Genomic DNA, 24,257 nt, shown 5'->3' on the forward strand with positions numbered 1-24,257 from the left:
GAAATATTTGTTCATTTGTAAATAATGATGTTAAACATGTGTCGGATTCTTTCTACCAGACACCTCTGCGGCTCACTTCAGTGCTGTGACAGATTCAGAAATTTGCACCCATGTGACCTTTCATACTCTTGCAGTAAGTGTGGAGAATGAATAATGTGGCCTCTTTCCCACAGCCGTGTGAACTGTCTGCCAGACGAGCTGGGCTGCTCCACATTGTTTTGATTACTAATGTGGCGAGCACATTTGCAGCTTAATGGAGATCCAGATAATTCCTGTCTAGGTGAGTGTGTGGGTGCCAGCATGAGCATGTGTATGTGAGCGTGTGTGTGTGTGTGCATGTGTGGATGCATGGACGTGTGTGAGCGCATACATAAACAACAGTCCTTGTGCAAGTGTTACAGCAGCCTGGACTCTGGGGCTCTATAACAGTTAGCTCCAAGCAAGGAGGCACGAGGCGACTGTCAGGTGAACGATGAACAGCAAAGGAGTTTCAAAGGATTATGGGATTTGAGTGCTGGTCTAAAGCTGAGGGGAGATGAGTATGATGTGATGAAATACATAATGCATTTATGCAGTGACCTGTCAGGTGAACCCGGCCTAAATAGAGTAAACAGGAAGCAGCGTGACTCAGGAAAAGGGAAGTGGAGCAGAGAGCTGGGTGTCAGCTACTGCTGTGGGCTAATTTACTATCAGTTACAACTATTCATGTCTTACACTCAATTAGACAAGCAAACACAATGTAACACGCTGGACCAAACATTACTACCCAATTACACTGCATTCCCTTTACGGCCATCACGTCGTTGTACTTTAGAGCAGAGGTGGGTAGAGTAGCCTGAACCCATTCTCCTGTAACAATATTGTTACTTTGGTGAAATAAGGCTCAAGTAGAAGTGAAAGCACCCTTCTAAATAACAGCTTGAGTAAAAATATGAAAGTAGTAGGTCAAAAAAAAAGTTGAACCATGCAAGTCCCAGCCGAGTCTTGAGTCTCTGAGGTGTGAGTGTGAGTCAAGTCTCGAGTCTTTAGTAGATCATTTTGGTTTTGTCCCATTATTAAGTGCAGGCATTGTACAAAAGTCAACCCTTACCTGCCAGGTTCGACCTGGCTTTAAAAATAAAGCCTCTCTCTCTAACAGAACTGAAATGCTACACGCAGTAAATGTGATGTGTAAAAGTGGCAAAACAACTTAAGACAGGCAATTTGTATAGCATGCATGCAAGCTAGCTAGCATAAAAGTTAACTTTATTATGAAACATGTATTATGAAAACAAATTTTCATCACTTTTTAAAATAAAAGAGTTTGATATACCAGTTCATATATGGAAACTAAGCTACATGAAAAGCCTGATCTTAATTCTTTGTTTCTGTGATGTCACAAAAAACAACACATTTACACATTTTTGTCTCTTCAGTCTATAGCTGTTTAGCCCTGCCCAGTAATAAGAAGCCTTCTTATTACTGTGTGAATGAGACACAATACAGGGCAGCCAATCAAATCAGAGGTAATTTACATAGCTCAGTCTTTAAGGCAGCAAAAACAGCCATTTTAATTCAAAGCAAAAGAACACGCTTACTGTCAAAGTTTGTTATGTGAGAATACAGAATTGTGAGCCCAGTATCATGAATCAAATCAAAACGTGGGCTGATAGTACCATTACACCCCTAGTAACTACCCACCTCTGCTTCAGAGGCTATTTGCTAGCCATTCGCTACAAAACCTAACAAGCCTGCTTATCTGTCAACAGCTCCACTGACAGCTCAGCTCTGTGATAAATGGCAGTTCATGCTCTGGTGGTGCCTCATTGTTTTAACCTGTAGTTTTTCCCACCCTTTTTAAAATGCACAGCACTCCATCAAGCGTCCTCCAGCTCTCCACCCCCCACAGCCCAGCCTGCCTCGCCTCCAGCTGATCTGAGCTCCGTCCCGTGAGAATTACACACAGAGAATGTTGAGACATCAGAAGGTGTGTGTGTGCCAGGCAGGATCTGCTTTCTCAGCCTGATGAGGCTATGAGGGCAGACAGAGGACAGCAGCCGCTAACACTGCACGCCACTGACAAATGTCAGCTCTGCCACATAAACACTGATATCCCACAACGTTCACCTACTGAGATCTGACACACATGAGGAGGAGCTGCAATGTGGACAGCATATTTTATACTTGTTGCAACGTTTCTTAAACGTCTTTTCAACAGGCCCCTGTTTTGTATTGATCATGTCCATGCATAACATTTTTGTGGTTGTATGCTCCAACAAAAAACTTTGGAATAAACTTTTACATGACCCTTGTCCAGTCTTTCTTTTCCTTTAGAATAAAGTAGGCTGTTTTTGATACTGTGTTGATATATGTAAATAACCTTTTTTCTGGTTGGCTCAGTCCCATAATACAAAACACATCCTAGGCTGTAATGTAAGGAAAAACTGTCATGTCTGGACTGAAGTGCTCAGGGACAGGGAAACTCAGACTACTGCTTTTAAATGTCTGGATCCTTTGGAAGGCTGTATCGATTTCCTTCACGACAGCCAAGAATAGCACAATATTTATTAGTTTTTCCCCACATCTTCCACTCTCATAATACCGCTGCTACAGTCTGCAGTAACAACACTCCTTGTTACTTCAGTATGAAATGGAAGGGGACTAAACTGCTGAGTATTCATGAGTAACTGTGTTCACGGTTATGACATCACAACCTTGATGAATTAAAAACATGTGTATAGTATATGTACTGTATGGACTGCAGATTGTGAGCCATTCCGTTTTGTAAGCATATAACAATCCTTCTGATGTATGCTTATTTTTACATAATTTTGTTTAGGTTTAAAGAATTTAAATGAAGAATTCACTTGTTATTTTTGGTTTTTATTTTAGAAGTTTAGTCAATCTTCTCATGTTTTACTTTATTGCCCTCTCACTTACGCTATAAAACTCTAGTCATATGTATTTCATTTTTCATTTTTTTGGAGCATTGTGTTTTATATGAAAGAAAAGCGGTGCCTGAATAAGATTTATTATCATTCCTAAGAGAACGCTTCTTCACAATAGCCGCTTTCAGTGAGTCGCAGTGCAGGAAGATCATTGAATGACAAGATTCATCCCATGGCCTTTGAACCGTCTTTCTGAGGGTGATTTATGTGCGTTTCGACAGATAACAGCAATTGTGCTGCTTGAAAGGTTGTCATTTTTGCTGTGACACGATGTTGAAAGATCTCCTCACGCTCCATCCAATATTCATCTCTGTGACCTTGAAACGAATCCCTGTGACTAGATCATGATTGTGATAGCAAGCTTGCAACTCGTACGTGAGGGAGCATACTTAAATCATTAATTAAGACTTCCAGTGATGGCAAAATGGCTAACATTTACTCAGTATCAATTCCAGCCTCATTTTCATTCCATTCACTTCCTCTGCCAGCCTTGCAGAAGATCCTTGTTCTATGAGGACACACACCCATACACACACGCACACAAAGGTACTAAAACCCCCTCAACCCACCACTCAGAGGCAGAAGAAACAACGTAAACAACTGTGCAGACAAGTTAGATCAATAGAACTCGCTTTTGCTCTTCAGAAACCATAACCACTCAGATCTAGACAAGACATTACAGTTTCCTGTCTCCACAGATAAGAGCCCTACGCAAAAAGCAATCAAACAAGACAAGAGGCCTAACAGCTACTGGACTCACTGTTTGCCTGGGTTGAGCAGAAGGACAACTGTGCGACCTTTATTTGCGTTTGATTTTGTGTTGCACTACTCCCAGTGGACAAACACGTTGAGGTTTACCCGGATGGCTGCAAGAGAGGCCTGTGTAAATTGAGTGTGCACTAGGGCTGGGTGAATATTTATGATATAATCACAATGATATTTTGAAGATACAAATTCAGGTGACAGCCACTGAAGAACTCTTTGCTTCACAAGTATAATAAAACCTGTGTAAACCCATTTTCACAGCAGCCATAAAATATAATTTCTGGCTGTTTTGGAGGTTGCTCCCCTGAAACTAAGTATTTTTTCTTCAATAACAATGATGGAATTCATTAACTGTGTGTGATTTACAAACCTGGATTTTGTGATTTGTCAATAATCAACTGTTTTGATTATTTTTATTTATTATTTATTATTTATTGTGCTGTCCATTTTATCTTGGCATGAATGTCTTTGTGGAGAAGTGTAAAATGTTTTCACAGCAGGATGTTCTCACCCCTCCCCTTTCACCTTCATTGCCTGCTAGCAGCTCATTTGAACATTTCAAGTCTTGCAAAGCAAACTTTTTTGGAAGAGAGTCTGGTATTTTTCACTGCATAACCACCCATCTTTAAAGGCTTATTTGCTTGTACAAACCTAATGCTACATTCACCTACCATTGTAAGCCTTTCTTGATTTAGTATTTGTTTTATCATGTGATCTGGCTAATGCTAACATGGTGGCAAACCAGTTGTTATTTCAAATCTGCAAGGTTTCAATAAGCTATAACTACACAGTCCAACTCAGTAGGCTCAGTGGCAATTTCAACTAAAAATTCAAAGTTATGCAGTGGATTTAAACTCGGCATTCCATACAGCTTGTCCAACTTCACAACAGTTGCTACAAAACATACAGTGCTGTGAAAAGGTCTTTGCCCCCTTCCTAATTTCTTCTATTTCTGCATATTTGTCACACTTGAATGTTTCAGAAAATCAAACTACTTTTAATGTTATACAAAGATAACCCACGTAAACATTTGCTGTTATTAAATGGTGACTTCATTTATTGAAATAAAAATGCTGTTTAGCCCTGTCTGCCCTATGTAAAAAAGTAACTGCCCCCTTAGCTGCTAAATCAACTAGTTAACCAAAGTCTAAACTGACTATTGGGTTCAATTTCATCAGTCATATCCAGGCATGATTACTGCCAAACCTGTTGAATCTAAACATGACTTAAAGAGAACCTCTCTAGAAATGTGAAGCAGGCTAGAAGGTCTCAAAAAGCAGCACATGATGCCACGTTCTAAAGAGATTTAAATACAGATGTAAAACAAAGTAATTGAAATCTACCAGTCTGGAAAAGGTTTCAAAGCCATTGCTTAGGCTCTGGGACTTCAGCAAAATATAGTAAGAGCCATTATACACAAATGGAGAAAACCTGGAACAATGGTGAACCTCCCCAGGAGTGGCCGCCCTACCAAAATTTCACCAAGAGCACATCAACGACTCATCCAGGAGGTCACAAAATATTTATCTGAAAATCCTGAAGAAGAATGTGCGGCCATCAGTTCATGACCCTTAGGCTCAAGTGCAGTTGAGTTATGATATACATCTGTCTGCCCTGTGACTGACTGGCGACCTGTCCAGGGTGTATCCTGCCTTCTGCCCAATGACAGCTGGGATAGGCTCCAGCACCCCACCGTGACCCAGAAGGATAAGCAGTTTAGATGATGTGTATATATATATATATATATATATATATATATATAGCTGTTGGCGGAAGAAAACCTTGCATCTCCAAAATGGTAACTTTACAGGAGAAGAAAAAAACCTACTTTACTTTTAATTTAAGTCAGTGGTATCAGACTTTTTTCATTTTGGTCCATTCATTATGAAATGACTTTGGATCATATGAAGTCACTCAGACATTTTGACATTATGTCAAAAACTGAAAAACGACAAAAATGCAGATAAAAGGTTTTCTTCCAACAGCAGCGATATGTGCGTGAGAATGGATAAGTCCATTTTGAATAAACTTGTTACAAATCTGTTTACATTGAAGTTTGCATATCACATAATAAATGCTGTTTAGTATAAAGGGGGTGTACTCATTGGCCATTTTGTCTGCTATGTCTACCATTTATGCGCACTTTCTAGGTTTACAGCTACTGACTGTAACCCATCTGTTGATGTACAATTTATCACCCACCCAGAGACACAGCACATCTTAACACAAACATATATGCCACTACCATGTGAGTGTCACTGCTGTGTTGAGAATGGGCCACCACCCAAATAATAATCAATAACTGGTGGTCGTATAGTGGTCCCTTTCCATTGATGGATGGGGTAAAGAAAGGCTGATTAATTGCATAGCAAAAGATGAGTTCCAGTCAGAAACTGTAAACCTACAAAGTGCACCTATACAGGAGGTGTACTAAATAAAATTGCCAATGATTATGAGTAGGATGTGTCGTTTATTGCCAAAAGGCTAAGAATTTACTCTCTAGGGTAGCAGCCTGTGTGAAAGCTGTGGGATTCCCTCATCCTCCCAGAGCAGTAAACACGCCTTCTAATCCACAGAGAAAGCTTTCAGACTTGGGGCGGCACAAACACGAGCAAATAGCATGAGTGTATGTGTGTGTGTGTGTGTGTGTGTGTGTGTGTGTGTGTGTGTGTGTGAGTGTGTGTGTGTGTTTGTTGTTATTTTTTGAGGGGGGTTCAACATCTTTTATGCATTGTTAAAGTGAAGGGCATGTTAGAGCAATAAGCTTCTATTTTTAGAGTTTGTTTTAATGAGCCTTCCCACGGCAACAGTCACAGATGAGTACAAAGACAGAGGTGCATTCACACACGCCCCCCACCCATACACACAGAGACACACACACACACACACTCAGATATAAGCTCTTATCAAAGCAGGAAGAGATGGATGACTTTTGCTTCGGTCATCTCCTCAGGGAATGCAATTAGCTTTGGTAAGCTGGGCTGCTGTGCTTGTGTTGCTGGAATGTTTAATCAGTGATCAAACAAGCAGAAACTTACACGCACACACACACACACACACACACACACACACACACACATACACCAAAATAGAGAGCCATTACTGAAAGAACTGGAGTGTATCATATAGGTCACTAATGGAGCACCTCGGTGTGAAAGAGAACATATAGTAGCAGAAGCATATGATGAACTGTTTCAAAAGCATACCCCCCATTCATTTCTGCATAGTCACTTACTGAGTATGTGTGCATACAAGCGTGTGTCAGTGCTTGTCCCTGCTTGTCATTGTAACACATAAAAGATAGTTATCAGCATCCACATATTAGCGTTATCATAGCAAACGTCCTACCTTCAAAACAGTAACTTTACAGGAGATGGAAAAATCTGTTTTTACTTTTAATTTCTGTTAACACATTAATGCCCACATTATGAAATTTTACTTTCCCTTCGCTTCATATCTCTATGTTTTCTGAGACTGGCTGGGTACAAATGTTAAAAGTTGAAAATCTAGTAAACCATGTGGTTAAAAGTAAGTTTGTCATTTAATTTATCGTGTATATAAAATTTAATAAAACTCCCTACTGCTAGCTAGGTCCGGCTAATTCTGCTACATCAACAGACACCGCTGTTGGCTAGAATCATAGTGAGTGATTAGGGGAGAGGGGGAGAGACTGGGGCATCAGACTCATGACCTCTTGATGATAGGGTCAATACTTAGATGGCAGCACCACTCGGGAGCCTGTTTTATGTTCATTCAAGGTATTTCATCATTTTAGACCAATCAGAACAATCAGTTCAGTGGCATTTTTAATTTTCATACTAAATTGAGTATGGGCATAAATGGGGTCATTTATTACGTTTATTTCAGATCATTTTGGACCATTTCCATTAGTCCATTCATCATCAAATTTGAAATGTGCACATCTGAATGTTGTAAAAAATAAAAATAAATAAAAAAAATAAAACAAAACAGAACCCAAAAAAGCTATAAGTTCTGAGAGTACACCAACATGCTAAAGAATCGTAACACGTACCCTAAGCAAACCACACTTGATTCAGTCAAACATGTGTAATATACTTAATATGCAGCATATTTTAGAGTTTATTTATAATACTGTAATAACTACTGCATATCAAAATCATCACTGTTTAAGATAATCTTTAGCATGTACAGTTTCATTACTAATACTGACTGTACATAAAACTATAGGTTAAAAGAACACAATTCATGACGAAATCCAATAGCAGGGACGTTGGTGTACGCAGTGAATATGCAATACACAGTTGAGGAATGAACTGTATGTGCCGCAGACTATTTCTGAACCTGTGAATTATAATCACAGCCACGTCAGCCTGGCTTATGTTTATGCTTTCTAATTTAAGTAATGTAAGCAAAGAGCAGGTGGGACTCTCTCCCTCTCTGTCTCTCACTGTCTCTCTGTTTCTGTCTCTCTTTCTCTCTCTCTCTTTCTGTGCCTGTCTGTCTACCTACCTCTATCACTCTATCTCTCCCCCCCCTCTCTCCCTCTTTCTCAGACTACAAATGTCATCATTCTGCATTATCATCATCCTCAGTAACAACACAATCAGTCACAGAGGGTAGTAATTCAGTAACCAGTAACCCTGACTAAAAATAGCTACTATGATTGTGATGGTGACAGAGAGAGAGAGGGGGAGATGGAGCGAGTGAGAGACAACAAGCGAGAGTTAGACAGGGTGAGAGAGAGCTGGAGAAAAAGAGAGAGAGAGGGGGAAAGAAAGACAGACAGACAGATACAGAGAGAGAAAAACAGGGAGAAAGAGAGAGAGACAGACAGAGAAGGACAGAAAGGGAGAGAGGCAGGCAGAGAAAGAGAGAGAGAGAGAGAGACAGAGAGACAGTTAGAAAGATAGACAGAAAGAGAGATAGGGAGAAAGAAAGAGGCAGACAGGCAGAGAGAGAGACAGACACAGAGAGAGATAGACAGGGTGATGAGAGTAAGTGAGACAGACAGGCAGAGAGAGAGAGAGAGAGAGAGAGAGAGAGAGAGGTGGCGTTAGAGGCAGGAGAGACAGCAGACTCTCAGACTCCTTTACTGAAAATAATAAAGGTCAGAATTGTTCCAAATTTACAGGCTGTGACTGGCCCTTGTCCTCTTCATCAGTGCTAAGGGGGTGGTGAGCTGCTGCAGCAATACACCCACCCACTCACCCCCACACATACACACACACACACACCCACACACTTAGAAAAACACACAATCCTACCTGATGTGCAAAGCCTGACAAATAGATTTAATTCCACACTGAGGCCCTAGTCATCTAATCTTTCGCCACATAAAAAGGCGGATTGGGGCTTAATCTGTAAGACGGCATGCTGGAGTGTGATTCAAAACAGCCCTTAATCCACTTATTGATAGACACTCAGGCACAACACCGCTGACAGCCTCCTGCAATGTGTCAGATATCAAAAGCCAGGCAGGACAGGAGGGAAATCACTTCACAGGAGGAGCTGGAATTACAGCAGAAAAGAAACCATTTTCACTACAGCATGCACATGTATGCATACAGACATACAGAGGTGGTCACGCACATACAGCACACTTCAGAATTACTGCTACCCTTGATATACATGAGCAAAAAATGCTATAACAAAATGTCTTCACTATTTTATCAGCTTTACCTCACACTGAAAATATGAGGTGTTGTTAACCAAATTATTCAAAGAAAAAAATAAATTTAATTTTAAAATTTCTCAAAACCACATGTATAATTTGTGGATCTTCTTTGTATCAGGATAACAGCACTGAGTCTTCTCCTACAACGCTGAATGCGTTGGGAGAACTTCTATGAAGGGATCTGAGACCATTCCACCATAGAAAATCTCTCCAGATCTTTTGGAGTCGCATTATATCGATACATAATGTGATAAATGTCAAATCATTATTTCTTTCAAGACTGAAGGCTGATTTTTGCTCCTGGGTGGTTAATTGCTGTTTTAAACTATCCTTTATGGTCGGAACATGATAAACACTCGCCAAACAGTGGAACATTTCACAAATCTGTCATGGCAGAGTGGGAGAAAGTGTCTGGTGGGCTGTTCTTATCAGCTGGAAAAGTAATAGTCATAATTTAAGAAAGAAAACATTTTTAGCTGTCTGGTGACAAGCGCTAAGCTATCCCATTACAAACGCTAAACAGGTGGCCAACAACAGTGCTAAACTGTTTTGTTTCTCAACAACGTCAACTTAGTATGAACAGCAAACGTTAGCTGGCTCGGTACGTCAGTGATGGATCACACCGCCTTACTGCCATCACTCCTACCACATCCATGTCAGAGCATATCACAGTATTCAAACACCAGCTAGTGATACCTGGGTTTCTCTATTCTATCGTAGTTGTTGGAGGGGTGAACCGCAAATTATCTGACACCAGACAAACAGAGTCCTCCTTTTAGGTATGTTTAAACTGAAAGCGGTACTTTTGTGTCTTGTTTGATCTACAGTATCATCAATTCGCCATGTTGTGTGAGTGACAGAGTGCTGCTTCAAGTTAGCCAGCTGCTAAAAACAGCTAGCCTGTAAAGCTAGCGTTCTCCCGCTCTCCAATGCCTCACAGCTTCCTCAGTTTACTTTCGTTTAAATCAGGGCTGTAACTTGCATGAACCCACTTCTTTCTTTCACTTTCGTTGCTTGGGAATGCACTAAGGACTTTTTGAGCGCTGTAACAGCGCTTTAGTTGTGAGGAGCAGACATGATTTAATGCTGCTAAAGCTTGATAGGATGTTAGGAAAGAGGTCAGTTCACTTTAGGACAGTACAGTTACGCCACTTATCACTCACACTTGGTCACAGGAGCAAAGATCGCCGGTCGCTCCACTCAAACAGGGAATTTATAACTCCACGTTTCAGCCGTTGCTAAAGACTCATTTTACTCGTCGCCCCTCTCCCTCTCTAATCATGTTGAAAAACTCAGAAGTGCGCCCTCTCCTGGCGACAGCAGTGTCGCTTCCCTTGCAGTAGAAAACACCACCAGGGCTTTCGCTAGAACGCGGAAGTGTGAGAATGGTTCAGAAATTTATTGAACATTTCTTATTGCTCTATTGAGGAAAAGTAATATCTCGATAAGTATCGTTATCATTTTATCATACTTCTGCAGACTTGGTGACCTAAAATGCAACCAACTCCTGCATGCTTCACACCGTGATCCCTAGAGAAAATTCAACAACCTTCTACCTCATTTCTGTGTTTTAAGGGAATGAATAAACAGTTACTTTAACAAATCCCTGGATGAGTAAGGGGGTGTTGGCCTGCATTTTATCTCATTTATATCTCTGTAAAACAGCAGGTCAGAGACGATCTCACGTTCCTAAAAAAGGTGAAACAGGATTAGACTTCATATGAATTTCTCAAGGTGTTAATGCCTGTGAAGTAATATGTTTAAATTTAGCTTTAGACTTAGGTTAGTAATCCCCAGATTAGATTTCCTCAGGTATGTTCAGTATAACAAGATGATACACAAGACACAAGACATTTAGACTTGAACAGCATAAAGACATTTCTTCAAAGTCTTCACCAACAAAGAGTGTGAATCTTTGAGGTATCAGCAAATCAATTTTATTCCCTAGTTTCCAATTCCATTCAAAAGCGATTTTTGTAAATTAAGAAGGATTCGATTCAATAAAATACACAGTGAATCATTTTGGCAATTTGGTTCAGCTTCTTTAAAATTCAGGCTTCCTAAAGAAATACTACAATGCATTAAAAGAATCAGAAGTATTAGACTTGATTTATCTAACTCAGTGGTTCTCAACCCCGGGGGTTAATGAGATAACTGGGGGAGGTTAGTGGGTGCTTGAGGGGTGAAAAAAAAAGGCTTATATTACGGACAACACTTCTGAGAACAATTTTTTTAAGAAAATGCTTCCAATCTCTCACAGTAATGATACTCTGGCGGCACCTCTGCTGCTGTTCTGTATGTGGAAAGAGGAGGCTGTTGAGGCATTGCAGTGCTCAGCTGTTGTCTATTTAGAGTTCAAGTTCAGTACAGCCTTTACACCATGTATTTTTTCAAATAAAGAGTTTTGTATGTGTTAACTACAGTATCTCCTGACTCATTCCTCACCACCATATCTACAATATAATATCTAAGAGAAATCAGAGAGTGACTGGTGGGTGAGTTAAGGCATGGACACACTGATTCAAACCAAAAAGTCTAAATGGCACGGTTGAGCCGCAGTGCTTTTAGCTAACTTCACTTCTATGTGTATCAGAACTAACTTCTGTACAGAGCATAACAGAACATAGACGGCTAACTACTAACTGCTAACTACCGTACAGAGCATAACAGAACATAGACGGCTAACTACTAACTGCTAACTACCGTACAGAGCATAACAGAACATAGACGGCTAACTACTAACTGCTAACTACCGTACAGAGCATAACAGAATATAGACGGCTAACTACTAACTGCTAACTACCGTACAGAGCATAACAGAACATAGACGGCTAACTACTAACTGCTAACTACTGTACAGAGCATAACAGAATACAGATAGCTAACTACTAACTGATGTTATCCACAATAACACAACCTCGAGTGTTCTATTGCTTTTATAGAACGGTTAAAATAGAGTACGAAATAAATAAATTGGGCCGTGAACGTGGCATTTAATGTGTTTTAATGTTAGCAATTACTTCCGCCAAATTATAGTTCCTTAACAAGCAGCTTGTTGCCGCATCAGAGTAATGAACTCGTTGCACCTTTATCTGGGAAAGTGAAAGTAGTGTACTTTTAAAACTTATTTAAGCTACACAATGGGAACCTAAGGCTATGTGTACATTATAAGCCTCGTTGCTTAATTCCAGTTTTGTGCTCAGATCTGATGATTCACATTCATGTAGGTAAGAGACTCAAATCTATCATTAACGTGAACAAACCTGTGCCCTGAAAAGACCTGCCATCCTAATCAATAATGTCATGTAAAAATACCATGTGTGTCATGAACAACAAACTAAGCAGCAGAACAAGATTTTGTCTTGAAGATCATTTGCATTTTTGGAGATGAAGGTGAAAAAGTGTCAGATGAAGTACTTTTGCATCGTTTACTAGCACTAACTCCGGCTGCTCCGTAACACTAAATGATGGCGCCACGAATCAGTTATGTATCTAATTTCAGACCACATTTCAAAGTGTCTCTGATCTGATTTGAAAAGATCAGATTTGTGTGTCCACACAGCTCTCAACATCAAATCTGAGTCACAGGGCAAAAAATCAGATTTGTTCTACTTCAGTCTGGTAATGCAAACGTAGCATAAAGATAACTGTTTTACTTTTGAGAGTATTTTTTGTACAGTCAGTGTAGTACCAACAAATTTGGAGGGTATGTGAGAGATGCAGTACTTCAGTCATGCCTCTTACCGTATATGGGTGAGCACAGCACACCAGTAAAGTCTGGAATGTACTGGCTGAAATCTCAAATTGAGCCTAAAGGGATCTTGTCTCTTTTTTTGGACACTGCAGTTTGTAAGAACTCTGCCCTTCCCCTGACCACTGCAACTGCCCCCCTAAAGTGGGGAACCAACCCTCATGTTGCTCTATAAAGTCTCAACATGGTTCTTCTGTCTCTCCTACATCTTCCCTCAGCTCCCCATAGCAACTTCTTCAGGGCTTTATCAAATATAAATAAAGGTTAAAAAGATCTGAGCAAGTTAGAGTCTCTGTGCAAGTCACTGTCCAAACATGTTCCCAAGAAATGGCCAGAGACACTATAAGCCTAACAGCTAACGTCAACCGCGGCTATCTTTACTTCTTAATTTGAATAAAACAACACATGACCTCCTTTCCTGCTCTGAAATGTCAGATCTTGCTGAGTAGCTGTCCACTGTGCTTTGGTGCACAGCTGATGGTGGCAGTGTGGCACTAGCATAATGTGCTAATCAGGCTTCTGGAGCCCTCCTCTGCCAGGTTGATGGGATCGGGCCCTTCCCCTCTGTCTGTTTAAGCCCTGCAACTCCATCATGTTGAGCAAGATAAAGGGATTTACCATTTCCGCTACTCTTGCAGAGACTTCCTATTCCCCACAGCCACACAGATTGTGTTCAACTAGCAGGCTCTCAAGACATTCTCATATATGTTCAATGCAATCAAGACATTCTTATATTTGAAGTATGTCTGAAATACAGGTCATAGCTATGATAGTTAGGTTCTAGGGGACCTAGCCCTTTTCAGCAGTGTGGAAGATTAGATTTGGAAATGTAGAAGTAACAGTGAAAGTGCATATGTGGTGAACATAATGATGTGATAATGATGTGATATGCTGATGCAAGCCAGGCTTTATTTTATTCTGTTAAGGAAAAACCTTGGAACTGACTTTGGTGGCTAACACTGTGAACACTGGTCAGTCTCTCAGAGCATATGTGCATATACACTATCAAAAAACTCATTAAACAGTTGCTATGGCTATATTTAACTATTCTAACTATTTTATATTAATCCGGATCCAGCCTCTGAAGTGTGTGAAGAGCTGAATGATTTTAATTAACAGTTTTCTGACCAATATTGCGATTACAATATAAACATGATAATCGTATTCAAATAAGGCTCCAGGCCAAGAAGATCAGCACATCCATCTTTTCAGGCTTGACGCTTGAATGCTGAATGTAGTGTGCCAGACCTTCAGTTTACAAGCTCTGCTTTTTTAGGTTCTCCACATAAAATGTCTTAGGACAACTGTGAATAATGTAGAATATAATCAAATTTGCAGGTCACGCATTTTGAAAATTGCAGCCTTCCAAATTGCAATTTTGATATTGAAAATATTCATCATTCTGACCTAAGTGTGTGTGTATAGTATTGGGCTGTTAACTGGAATAACAAATTAAATTTGACTTGTCCCCTTGTTTTTTGTCAAATATTCAGATGCATTCAAAATTTAAATACATTTTTTACAAGATGCGGAAAAATATATAGGACAACTGGAGTAAATGCTATCAAGGATCATTGTAAACTCATGCTGTTATAAATGAAGGTCACAAGGTTGTTAAAAAAATGTTCTGAGATATATTTGAGAATGACTTTCCTACCAAATCTCCCACACTAATAAAAACATGCTGTTATCATAAGCTCAAGTGGCTGTGTGAGCCAAAGTGTGCACATACAGAATGTAGCAAAAAAACCTTCCGTATTTGCTGTAGCTCTATAAACTAGCAGTTCACTTCACTTTGTATTACATGTATCAACGGTAACTGATTACACTTAATATGCTACAAAACATCCACATTTGGGGCACTGACTTGTTGGCCTTGGAGCGGCTCGGGATCCCCCAGAATGAGCTGAAGGAAGTCGGAGGTGACAAGGTTGTCTGGGATTCTCTGCTTTCCCTACTGCTACCACAACCTTAGCTGGATCAAGCAGTTTAAGAAGATGAATAAATTAATTCATTTTTTTTTGTTGTGTTTTGTTTATTTATGGCCAGCAATGGTATCTTCTTTGCATTTGGTAGCCAGCACATATGATAATGTTACTAACTAACTGGCCTGGAACAGGCTAGGAGCTGTTGCGGAGGTAGCTTAAACATTGAAATGTACATTTTCTACATTCGAAGTATCATTTTCTTCATTGTATTCAGTGAATATTCAAATATTAAATATTTTTAAAAGCCTTAATAAGGTATTCAAGGAGTAGTGTTTGACTAGTGCTAATTCTAGTGCTAGCACAGGACTAACATTGGAGCCTGGCTTTTTACAATCACAAGAGACTATACTGCCTTTTCAGAGCAGCATACTGAATTAAAGCAGCAGTCTGTGTAAAAAAAAAAGAAAAACCTCTGAACTAGAGTACATCTTATCCTAGTGCACTGAAAACCTTTACACCAACCATACAGTAATATGGTACACTGCCCTATTTCCTGAACACAGCAAAATCAAAGAATCAGTTCTCCATCAGGAATGCTACTGCCTAGTATTTGCTAAAGAGGATGAGAAATATTTCTGGAGTTTTTTTTCATTTAATCAAAGTCGATCAAATTTACAGCCTGATCACATAACATCAGTTATATTGCAATCAAAGGGACATTCTTAACATCAAAATAAACCAAAGCAGAACACCCTCCCATACTCATCATGTAAAAAAACTGTGGTTCATATTTCTTAGAATCACTTTTCCACAGAGTGTGGAGCAGCAACCATTTGCGTTGAGTGATATAGTGTATGCGTCACTCTTGGACATTTCATTTCCCAAAAGAGAGAGACCTTAATCAGGCAGCAGATGGATTTCACAAATGAATAAATTAGAAAAAAAAGAAAAAACCCTGGGACAGAAAGCAACAAACTTATATCCGCAGTAAAAAAGATGGCCTATAATTTCTGTGTACATCTGTGCAAGTAGATTCATGACAAGAACAGTCATGGAACATCATAAGCTTCCTTTTTGTTTCATTTCACTGTTTCTGGCAAAAATATGGCCCAAACAACCATGTCTAAATCAAACAGGCGGCTGGAATGTGTACTGTTCTTTTTAAACAAACATCAAACACTCTTGAAGTGGACATTTGCATGCTTGAATCCTAATTTCACAGATAACTCAGAATTTCCTCATTCCTGTTTCTGCTCTCATGATTCATGAACCAAAACAGGGCACAAAAGAAGGCATAAGCAAAAATGCCCCATACTTAAAATGAATCAATCATTATACACCTGCTCTAGACAAAAGAGGCAGTCTCACTTAGCTCTGTCCTCCATAGCTTGGAAAAACACTGGTAAACAGGTTTCTGTATAAGCCACACAGTTCTTTAGACTTACCTCTGAAAACCTCTGGACATCTTGGGTCAATGTGCCAACTCTGCTCCAGTTGTAGTAGTTGAGGAATTTCACCACAGCTGGATTCACCGCATTGTCTGAGGGAACTGTTCGGAAAAAGTTTGGGTACTTTTTCTTGTCTGCCAGGACAGGAGTTGTTGCCGCAAAAGAAAGCTGCAAAACACACAGAGAGAGAAAATATGGTTCAGTACAAGCCAATTCACTTACATGCTTTTACTTTTAAAAATAAAGCTTAATAAATAGTTTGTGGCTTGAATTTACAGTTCTTGGAAAAACCTTTAATTGACCTTTTGCTAAATAATAATGGACATGCTTCCACAACCATCTCCGAGCGCTACTACCTCTACTTTTAAAGAGCTCAGATATAACTCCTCAAAAACAAACCTGCAGTGAAAATGATGGTGACAGTAAATCATGACACATGCTGTCCTGATCATATGGGGGGTTCCTAAAGCTGGAAAAGTTTTGGATGGAAGTGGAAGACCAAACTCACAGCTCAATGTCAAAACTAGTAACAAGCAGCTCTAAGTTATGCTAAACTTTATCTAGGTTACTATAGGTGCTAATACTAGCTTCAACATGATGTCTAATGATAAATAACAGTATAGAACAATGTTAAGATGAGTTAGCTAGCTAAGTTAGCTTTTGTTACCTTAGCTGTGGACAAGTAACTTGAAAAACTAGTCAGATTAAACAGTTTTCAGTGTTCACATTTCTGATGTGAAATAAAAAAAATTCTGTGCAGATATATTGATGTGCTATCATTTGTACTAATTCATTAAAATTGGCTGAAGTATCTTATGTACAAGAAAATGAGAACTCTTTAGCACCGAACATTGGACCACCCTGCTTAAAAAAACAGCACAGAGCAGCATGAATTCCTGGTCTAAGCTGGTTTATGCTGGTTTAGTGCTGGCCTTGGTGCTAGGTGACCAACATACCAGCACCCAAACCACAACATATGCTCGTTTTGCTGGTGACCAACTTTGGTGGTTCTTCTCTCATGGCAACTAGCTCCAGCATTAGCTCACCTGAAAGAGCAGCTTTCTTTGCTCAAATCTCCTTGTTAGACATGAAAACCTCCCACTTTAACATCCAGTCACTAAAAAATCCCTGGTTTGATTGATAAAAATATGGTTTCTAGAATCCATTTTTAATTCAATTCAGCCTGTATTCATACTGTCAGTTCTCAAACACCTATGAAAATTGCTACGTATACTACCAGGCAGCCCAAACTGGAGGTTTGACATTGCAACTACGGGAGGTGGGGCCTGTCAGAATTTTGCGAGTGGACAATTAAAAGGCCTGTCGTGAAGTAAACTGAATGAGTTAGAAGCCTGAAAACAATACAATACACAAGGCAGTGGTACTCCAGAACCAAAAATAGTAACCGCTGTTCTCTGGCATCACACCTTGTTGGCAACATTATTTCAGAGTGTTCTTGCAAAATTTAACAAGGCAAAACACTAGCAGACCCAAATGAGCCACATATGTTCATATCGATGTGTGATTGAGGTCATCAGCTTTGTGCTAGATTACACTGATATCATCTTGATATAATTACAGAGCAATAAGGAGAGCTTGTATTCTGATGCCCATGTCCATGTCCATCAGCTCTATGTTTGGCCTTTTCATGCTGGATTGAGGGTGATGAGCCAGGTCAAATCATCTGTGTCAGGACACTGGGAGTCCAGAGTGCAGGTGTGAACAAATCAACACACTCACACATCTCTATAAAAAGACAGAGCTCACACTTTCTGAGGGTGCCCATGGTGACAGCAGCCGCGAACGCTTGCACCACTGACGGTCGACCTCAGCTGTCTGCCTTCAGTGTGTGTGTATGTGTGCATTTGCATGTATGAAAATGCAAACATGGTCCTATTGAAGGCTAAAAAGTGCTTGCCCCCATCTAATTCACATTCCTTCGCAGGGATTAAGGTCTATTTGGGCCTTTTCCTCCTGGAAAATAGAATTTAAGAAACAGAAAATGCACCGGATCTCCAAATTAATTGAAGCTCCTTTTAACTACACGTCCCATTTTCGTGTCCAAAAATTGCACTGTAAGCAGGCTGAAATCAATTTGTGCTCTAAAAAGAGAGCTAGAGAGCTGGATTTTTCAAAGGGTGTACAGTATAACTTTAAAAAAAGGGAAAAAAATGCTTTTCATTTAACATCACTTTCATGTTGTCAAACACCACCGAGAGTATTTTCAGCTTTCGCTGAAGCCAAAACGGAGCAGAGCACATCATGGTATGCTGTTTATGACAGCCCTTGCTCAGTAGATTAACACATGTTCCTCAGGCTATAATACAGCCTGAAGGTTGTTAGTCTCTGAGAGATAAACATACGGAAATTCTTTGATTCAGGATACCAAAGCAGCTTCATAGTTGTTAAAGGAGAACATTTTTTGCTTACAGTCATGAATGGTTTGTGCAATGCTGCACATCCAATTCTGACAAATTTTTTATTACTGTACAAAAACAGACTCTCAATGAAGAGCAAATCAAAGCCACTTTTATATTAAAATAAAAATGGCGCGGTGCAGAAATTGCTGCAAATTTTGATTCAGTTAGCCAACTCTTTGCATAACATTAAAGAGACACTGAAAAAAACTGCTATGAAAAATTTAACCACTGCAACATGTGTTGTAACCATGCTTACTTGCATTCCAATAGCAGTGCCACGGTAGTCTCTAGAGTCAGACTTTCTAGTTCGAAGACTAGGAACTTCTGAAATAACTGCTTTTGAGGGGATTTTTTATATTCTGTCAAACTAATGAGGCTCAGGGATATAAAGCCACACTATAGCATATTGGATAACACGACAAATAACATATTAAACTCTAGTTTTAGGCAAGAATGCCCATTTAATAGAGTCCTTGACTGCTTTAACTGCTCTTTCAGAGTGAAGACACAGTCCGTTCTATTCAGTTCCACTAGACCATAGGACTTGAAAGGGAAGTGAATCGAGAATTGAAAAAGTGCCATTGGTCACAATCGAATCAGCTCTAAGTTAAATTACTTTCCTGTCTTATGTGTGAGCGGAATTGGAGCTGAAATGGAGTTGACCTTTAGCCCTGCAGTATGTTATAGTTGTGACCTTGCTGACATGAAGAGGGACATGGGAAATGTGCCTCATCTGTTCTAATTTCTGGCTCATTTGATAGGAGAAAGTGGTGATGTAATCTGAGTGCTTCAGTCTGTGCTGTCCTGGGTGTATCTCCGCACGCTTACTGACCGGGAATGAAGAGGGAATAGTGAGTACGTCTGGCCTCTGGAGTGACAGCGCACACCACCTGATCCTTTTTTGTGTCTATTCTGTTTTTTTTTCAAGCCTGATTCCTTATGATAATGACACTTAATGATAAAAAGCTTTCATCTCTCTGTCTCTTCTCAGGTTAGAGATGGCGAAGCAAGAGCGTTCAGATGGTAACACTGCTTAAAATATCCATCATCTTAGTGATCGCATCTAGTCATCTGTCTTGTCAGTTCTCTTGTTACTTAACAACACTGTTCTCGCACCGTTCTCCTGCTACTTCTCACTAAGATTAATGCAGACAATCGCTTTTGCCAAGTGCAAAACGTCAGAAGAACCCAGGAGAGACAGCCCAACTTTGACTAAATTGATTTCATCTGGGCTTTCTTGAAAGAGCTTGTGGGCTCTTATTTGGAAAAAGTGTTAAATTAGTTTCCTCAGTTCACCATGCCCTGCTGATGTCCACACTCTCTGACAGCTAGAGAACGTGTGAATAGCAGCACTTTTACATTCTGCATTCTCTTGAACCGTGTCATGAACCAGAACTAAAAATATTTAGACAAGAGAAGTGAGACAGTTTAGACAAATTCAATTACATCGCAACAGTGCTGGTAATAAAAAGTGCCATAAAGTTGATGATTTACAGACACAGCAGACAAGCTGCTACAGCAAAAAAGGTGAGAGAATACTATATTTATGTCAGCCATGTTGTTAGACAATTCTAGCTGAAAGCAATCTGCATAAAATCTTACAGCAGACATTTTTGATCTTTTAATTATTTCCTCCAAAACCAGACTGTTTGCATTATGCTGTTTATTAGATTAAAAGTTCTAGCAGCTAAAATAATAACTCTTCGTTTCATGATAATTAGGTTAAAACAGTGGGAAGTCTGCACATTTTCCTCCAATCCTGACATGTTGTTTTAGAGACAGGAGGTGTTCTCAGAGCAGCAAGAAATTGGAATGATCTAATGTAATGATTTTGTGTCTTCTAGGAAAGTTATTGATGTTAATCAACAGTGGGTTAATTGCTGTGCTACGAGTGATAAGACAGTAAGATTGCTGATAATGACAGTGATTAGCAGAAGCTGGCAGCATGTTAGCGCTGTGGCAGCCATGCTGAAATCTGGACAGCCAGTGGCCTCTGCTCTCCATACAAAGTCCCCTCTTGAAAGTTAAGAGTTTTTACATCTCTTAAGTTAAGACTTTCTTCAAAATGGCAGACATTAAAATACATACTGCTGGAACAGCAACATACAGTACTTCCCAAACAAAATGGTAATTAAATACAAGCTATTCATTTTTCAGGAGATATTTCCGAAGAGATTAGACATAAGATAATCTACGTGCATAAAGCAGAGGAGAGTCAAATGAAAATAAGTGGAACAAACAGAATTTCTAAGACTGAACTTTGGAGGTGTAAAAAAACATCCCTGCAGATATCTTTGAAAAGAGCAAGTCTCGTATAAACAATGGAAGCTGTAATAAAGGCGAAGGATGGACACACTAAATACTGATTATATTATATATCTCTGCTGCCGGAACAAAACCTTGTATTTTCATTTGACATAATTTGAAAATGCCTGTTGCCCTTTACATTGTGTATAGATTTCATGATGAATGGACCACAAGAAATGGCCCAGAATGACTTGGAAAGAAGTCTGGTTCTAGTGACTTACATTAAAAGTAAAGTATGTTTTTTCCTTCTCCTGTAATGTTACCATTTTGGAGATGCAAGGTTTTGTTCCAACAGCAGCAATATATATTAAATATTTAGGTAGTATATACCAGATGGTTAACTAGTAAATACAACTAAACTCTGGGTGTTTGTTTATAGATATGCTACACGGAAAAGACGACATGGAGATCTGGAGGATACAATCCTGCTTTTTCTTTGCTGTGTTAAAAAGCTCATAGATCTAGCAGAAACGAATCAGGTACATATTTGTTCATATTCACTGCAAGTTTCGTGTTTTTCTGTCATGTAAAGGTCTTGTTATACGTCATATCTCATACACTCATTTTACGAGTTTACTAGTTGTAAATATGATTTTGTCAGCCATTCAAGCAAAATTTACAAGCTTGTCAGGTCTGAGACAGTGAGGAAATGGTTGGCACAGATTAACTTGAAAGCCTACGTAGCTCGGACTGCCCTGATTACCTCAATAAATTAGTCCTCAGTAATGGGAGAAATTACTGAGAACTAAACATTCTGCAACTATCTTCTCTGCACAACAACTATGTCATTGTTGTTATTCTGTAGTTCCTATTCTACAACATCACTGCCTAGACTCGAAACCTACACTCATAAAAATAAGGGTACCAAAAAGTGTTCTTTGAAGTGATGCCACAGAAGAACCACATTTGGTTCCCTAAAGAACCTTCAACAGATAATTTGTTAAATAACCATTTTTGTAAATGAGATGTGCAGAACCTTCTTGAAGTTGAAATAATGTACACATAATAAAGGTTCTACAACAACTAAAGTTTATTTCACCTTCAAGAACAAGTAACACCTTAAAAGTCTCACGGACTTGCATGTTCTTGTGTCATACAATGAATGATCGTTTACAAGCATCATCAGCATGTAATCCTGCTCTACCGTCAAGAATCCAGGAGTAAAATGATCGACAGCGCTGTAAGGAACTCCAGCGGCCCCCCTTGACACCCATCCCATCACTCATTACAACCCGACAATGAGACTGTTGTTCCAAACACAGGGATTAACACTGTCAATTAAGGAGGAGGAGGGCCTTTATCATGCCGCTAGTGCTAAATCCAAATCCACCCACGAGACTCGCAAAGTTTTAAAGGTCTTTGGGAGGCCACTTTAATCTCCATTTAGCTGGGGCTACATTCTACACCCACACTGAGGGAAAGGGTTCACCAGGGCCTGAGACATGGCCTACCTCTCTTCATAAAGACTGCCATACACTCTTAAATAAAAAGGTGTCAAAAGGTTTCTTTGGAGTCATGCCAAACAAGAGCCAACTGTGGTTACCAAAAGAAGCTTCCAAGATATGGTTATTTAATGGAATACCTTATGGTTCATTTCTACGGAATTTAATTTCAATTTCTTTGTACTTAGAAAAGAAGGCTTGTATTATGTTTTGAGCAGTGGAGAACCCTCAGGGCCTTCTAGGCCTTCAGAAAAGGCCTAATGCTTGTTGTATTTAAGCTCTGCAAGCATTCTAGTACTACTCTTAGCTCATTTTTAAGTTTTGATTGGAAACAAAACTACTACATTCTTGAAGACAGAAAATTATCCAATCAGGAATTGTTTCTCCATCATATCTTAATAAATGTGGCCAAACTTGTTCTCTCATTGGTAAGATTTCAGTAGCTGGACTGAAGGCCTAACATGTCAAACTAACTTCTAACAATTAGGAAGTGACAGTGTAATCAACCAATCATGTTTTGATTTCGAATGGGTGAGACCAATTTTATGAGAAAAAACACTACTCTTGGTCTTCTGGAAGCTCTAAATGCATCACTGACTGTAGTTTAACCAGGTTTCAATGAGCTGTTAGAAATGGATAACAGCAGAGGCAGTTCTATGCCAGGACTCTTTACTCAACGAGTCAATGCAAAATGGCTACATGAAAAGTAAAATATATGTTAACTGAGTTGAACTGAATTTATTTTATTATACATAAAATACATATAATGTCTGTTACAAGCTTCAAACAAATGTGAAATGTCTTTTACAAGTCTAAAATTTCCATGTTTAATGTAGAACGCCCAAAAAATGTGAATTAGCATGAGCTTAGTGCTAACATACTACTAGAATCCTGTAGTGGAGCAAGCAGTAGTATAGAGCATTGTATCTAAGTTATTGTCTGTGGTAATCGATTGTATGCTACAGATCTAGATGTTCAGATCTGGAGTATTCCTTTAAAAGACCATCCACTGAAAAATTCTTTAGGGCACCAAAGCTGGTTCTTCTAAAGCATCACTGAAATGAACCCGTCTGGCACCTTTCTTTTAGTCCATATTTCAGCAGAGGTCATTGATAAAGAGTAGCCCAACAGATTGGGAACTGAGGTCCCCTCTGAGAAAAATGAATGAACCAGAAAAGTTTTATCTGTTTAATTTGTTTCTTGACTGAAAATGTTCTAAAAAATGATATTCTGAAAGTGCTATTGTGCTGGTATTGCCTCATGGCACCTTTTGTCATTTCTCCGGGCGGAGACATTCCTCTAAATTCAATCAAGCGATCAGTGTCCTCTCTGACTTTTCTGTAATGACCTCCATTGCATCAGCGCAGGCTCTTCAGCAGTGAGCACTCGTCTCCGGGCCAGGCCCGTCCTGTTTTCCCTGTGTTTTAAAGGCAGAACGGTAGCACTCAATCAGATGGAAGGGTGAGGCGAGAAAGCTATCACACAAAATTAGGCTTCCTCCCCTTCCTCACATACTCTCTCAGCTCGAGTCATTCCACAGAAATCCAGCCTGGAACGTCTTATTTAAAAGAACAAAGACTCCATCGAGCTGTGATCGCTATAGTCTTTCAGGT

At 39.5% G+C, this 24,257-nt stretch overlaps 1 protein-coding gene across 1 annotated transcript in view; it reads right to left on the reverse strand.

Annotated features, from left to right (window-relative positions):
- The window catches only part of gabbr2 (gamma-aminobutyric acid (GABA) B receptor, 2), a 245,769-nt gene that overhangs the window by 98,496 nt on the left and 123,016 nt on the right, over positions 1–24,257 (reverse strand). The window contains exon 3 of the mRNA XM_036566416.1: positions 16,473–16,643. Within this exon, the coding sequence (XP_036422309.1) occupies positions 16,473–16,643 (171 nt within the window). The remainder of the gene's footprint in view (positions 1–16,472; positions 16,644–24,257) is intronic.

Source organism: Colossoma macropomum, unplaced genomic scaffold, assembly GCF_904425465.1.
Source record: "Colossoma macropomum unplaced genomic scaffold, Colossoma_macropomum, whole genome shotgun sequence".
Classification (NCBI taxonomy): Eukaryota; Metazoa; Chordata; class Actinopteri; order Characiformes; family Serrasalmidae; genus Colossoma; species Colossoma macropomum.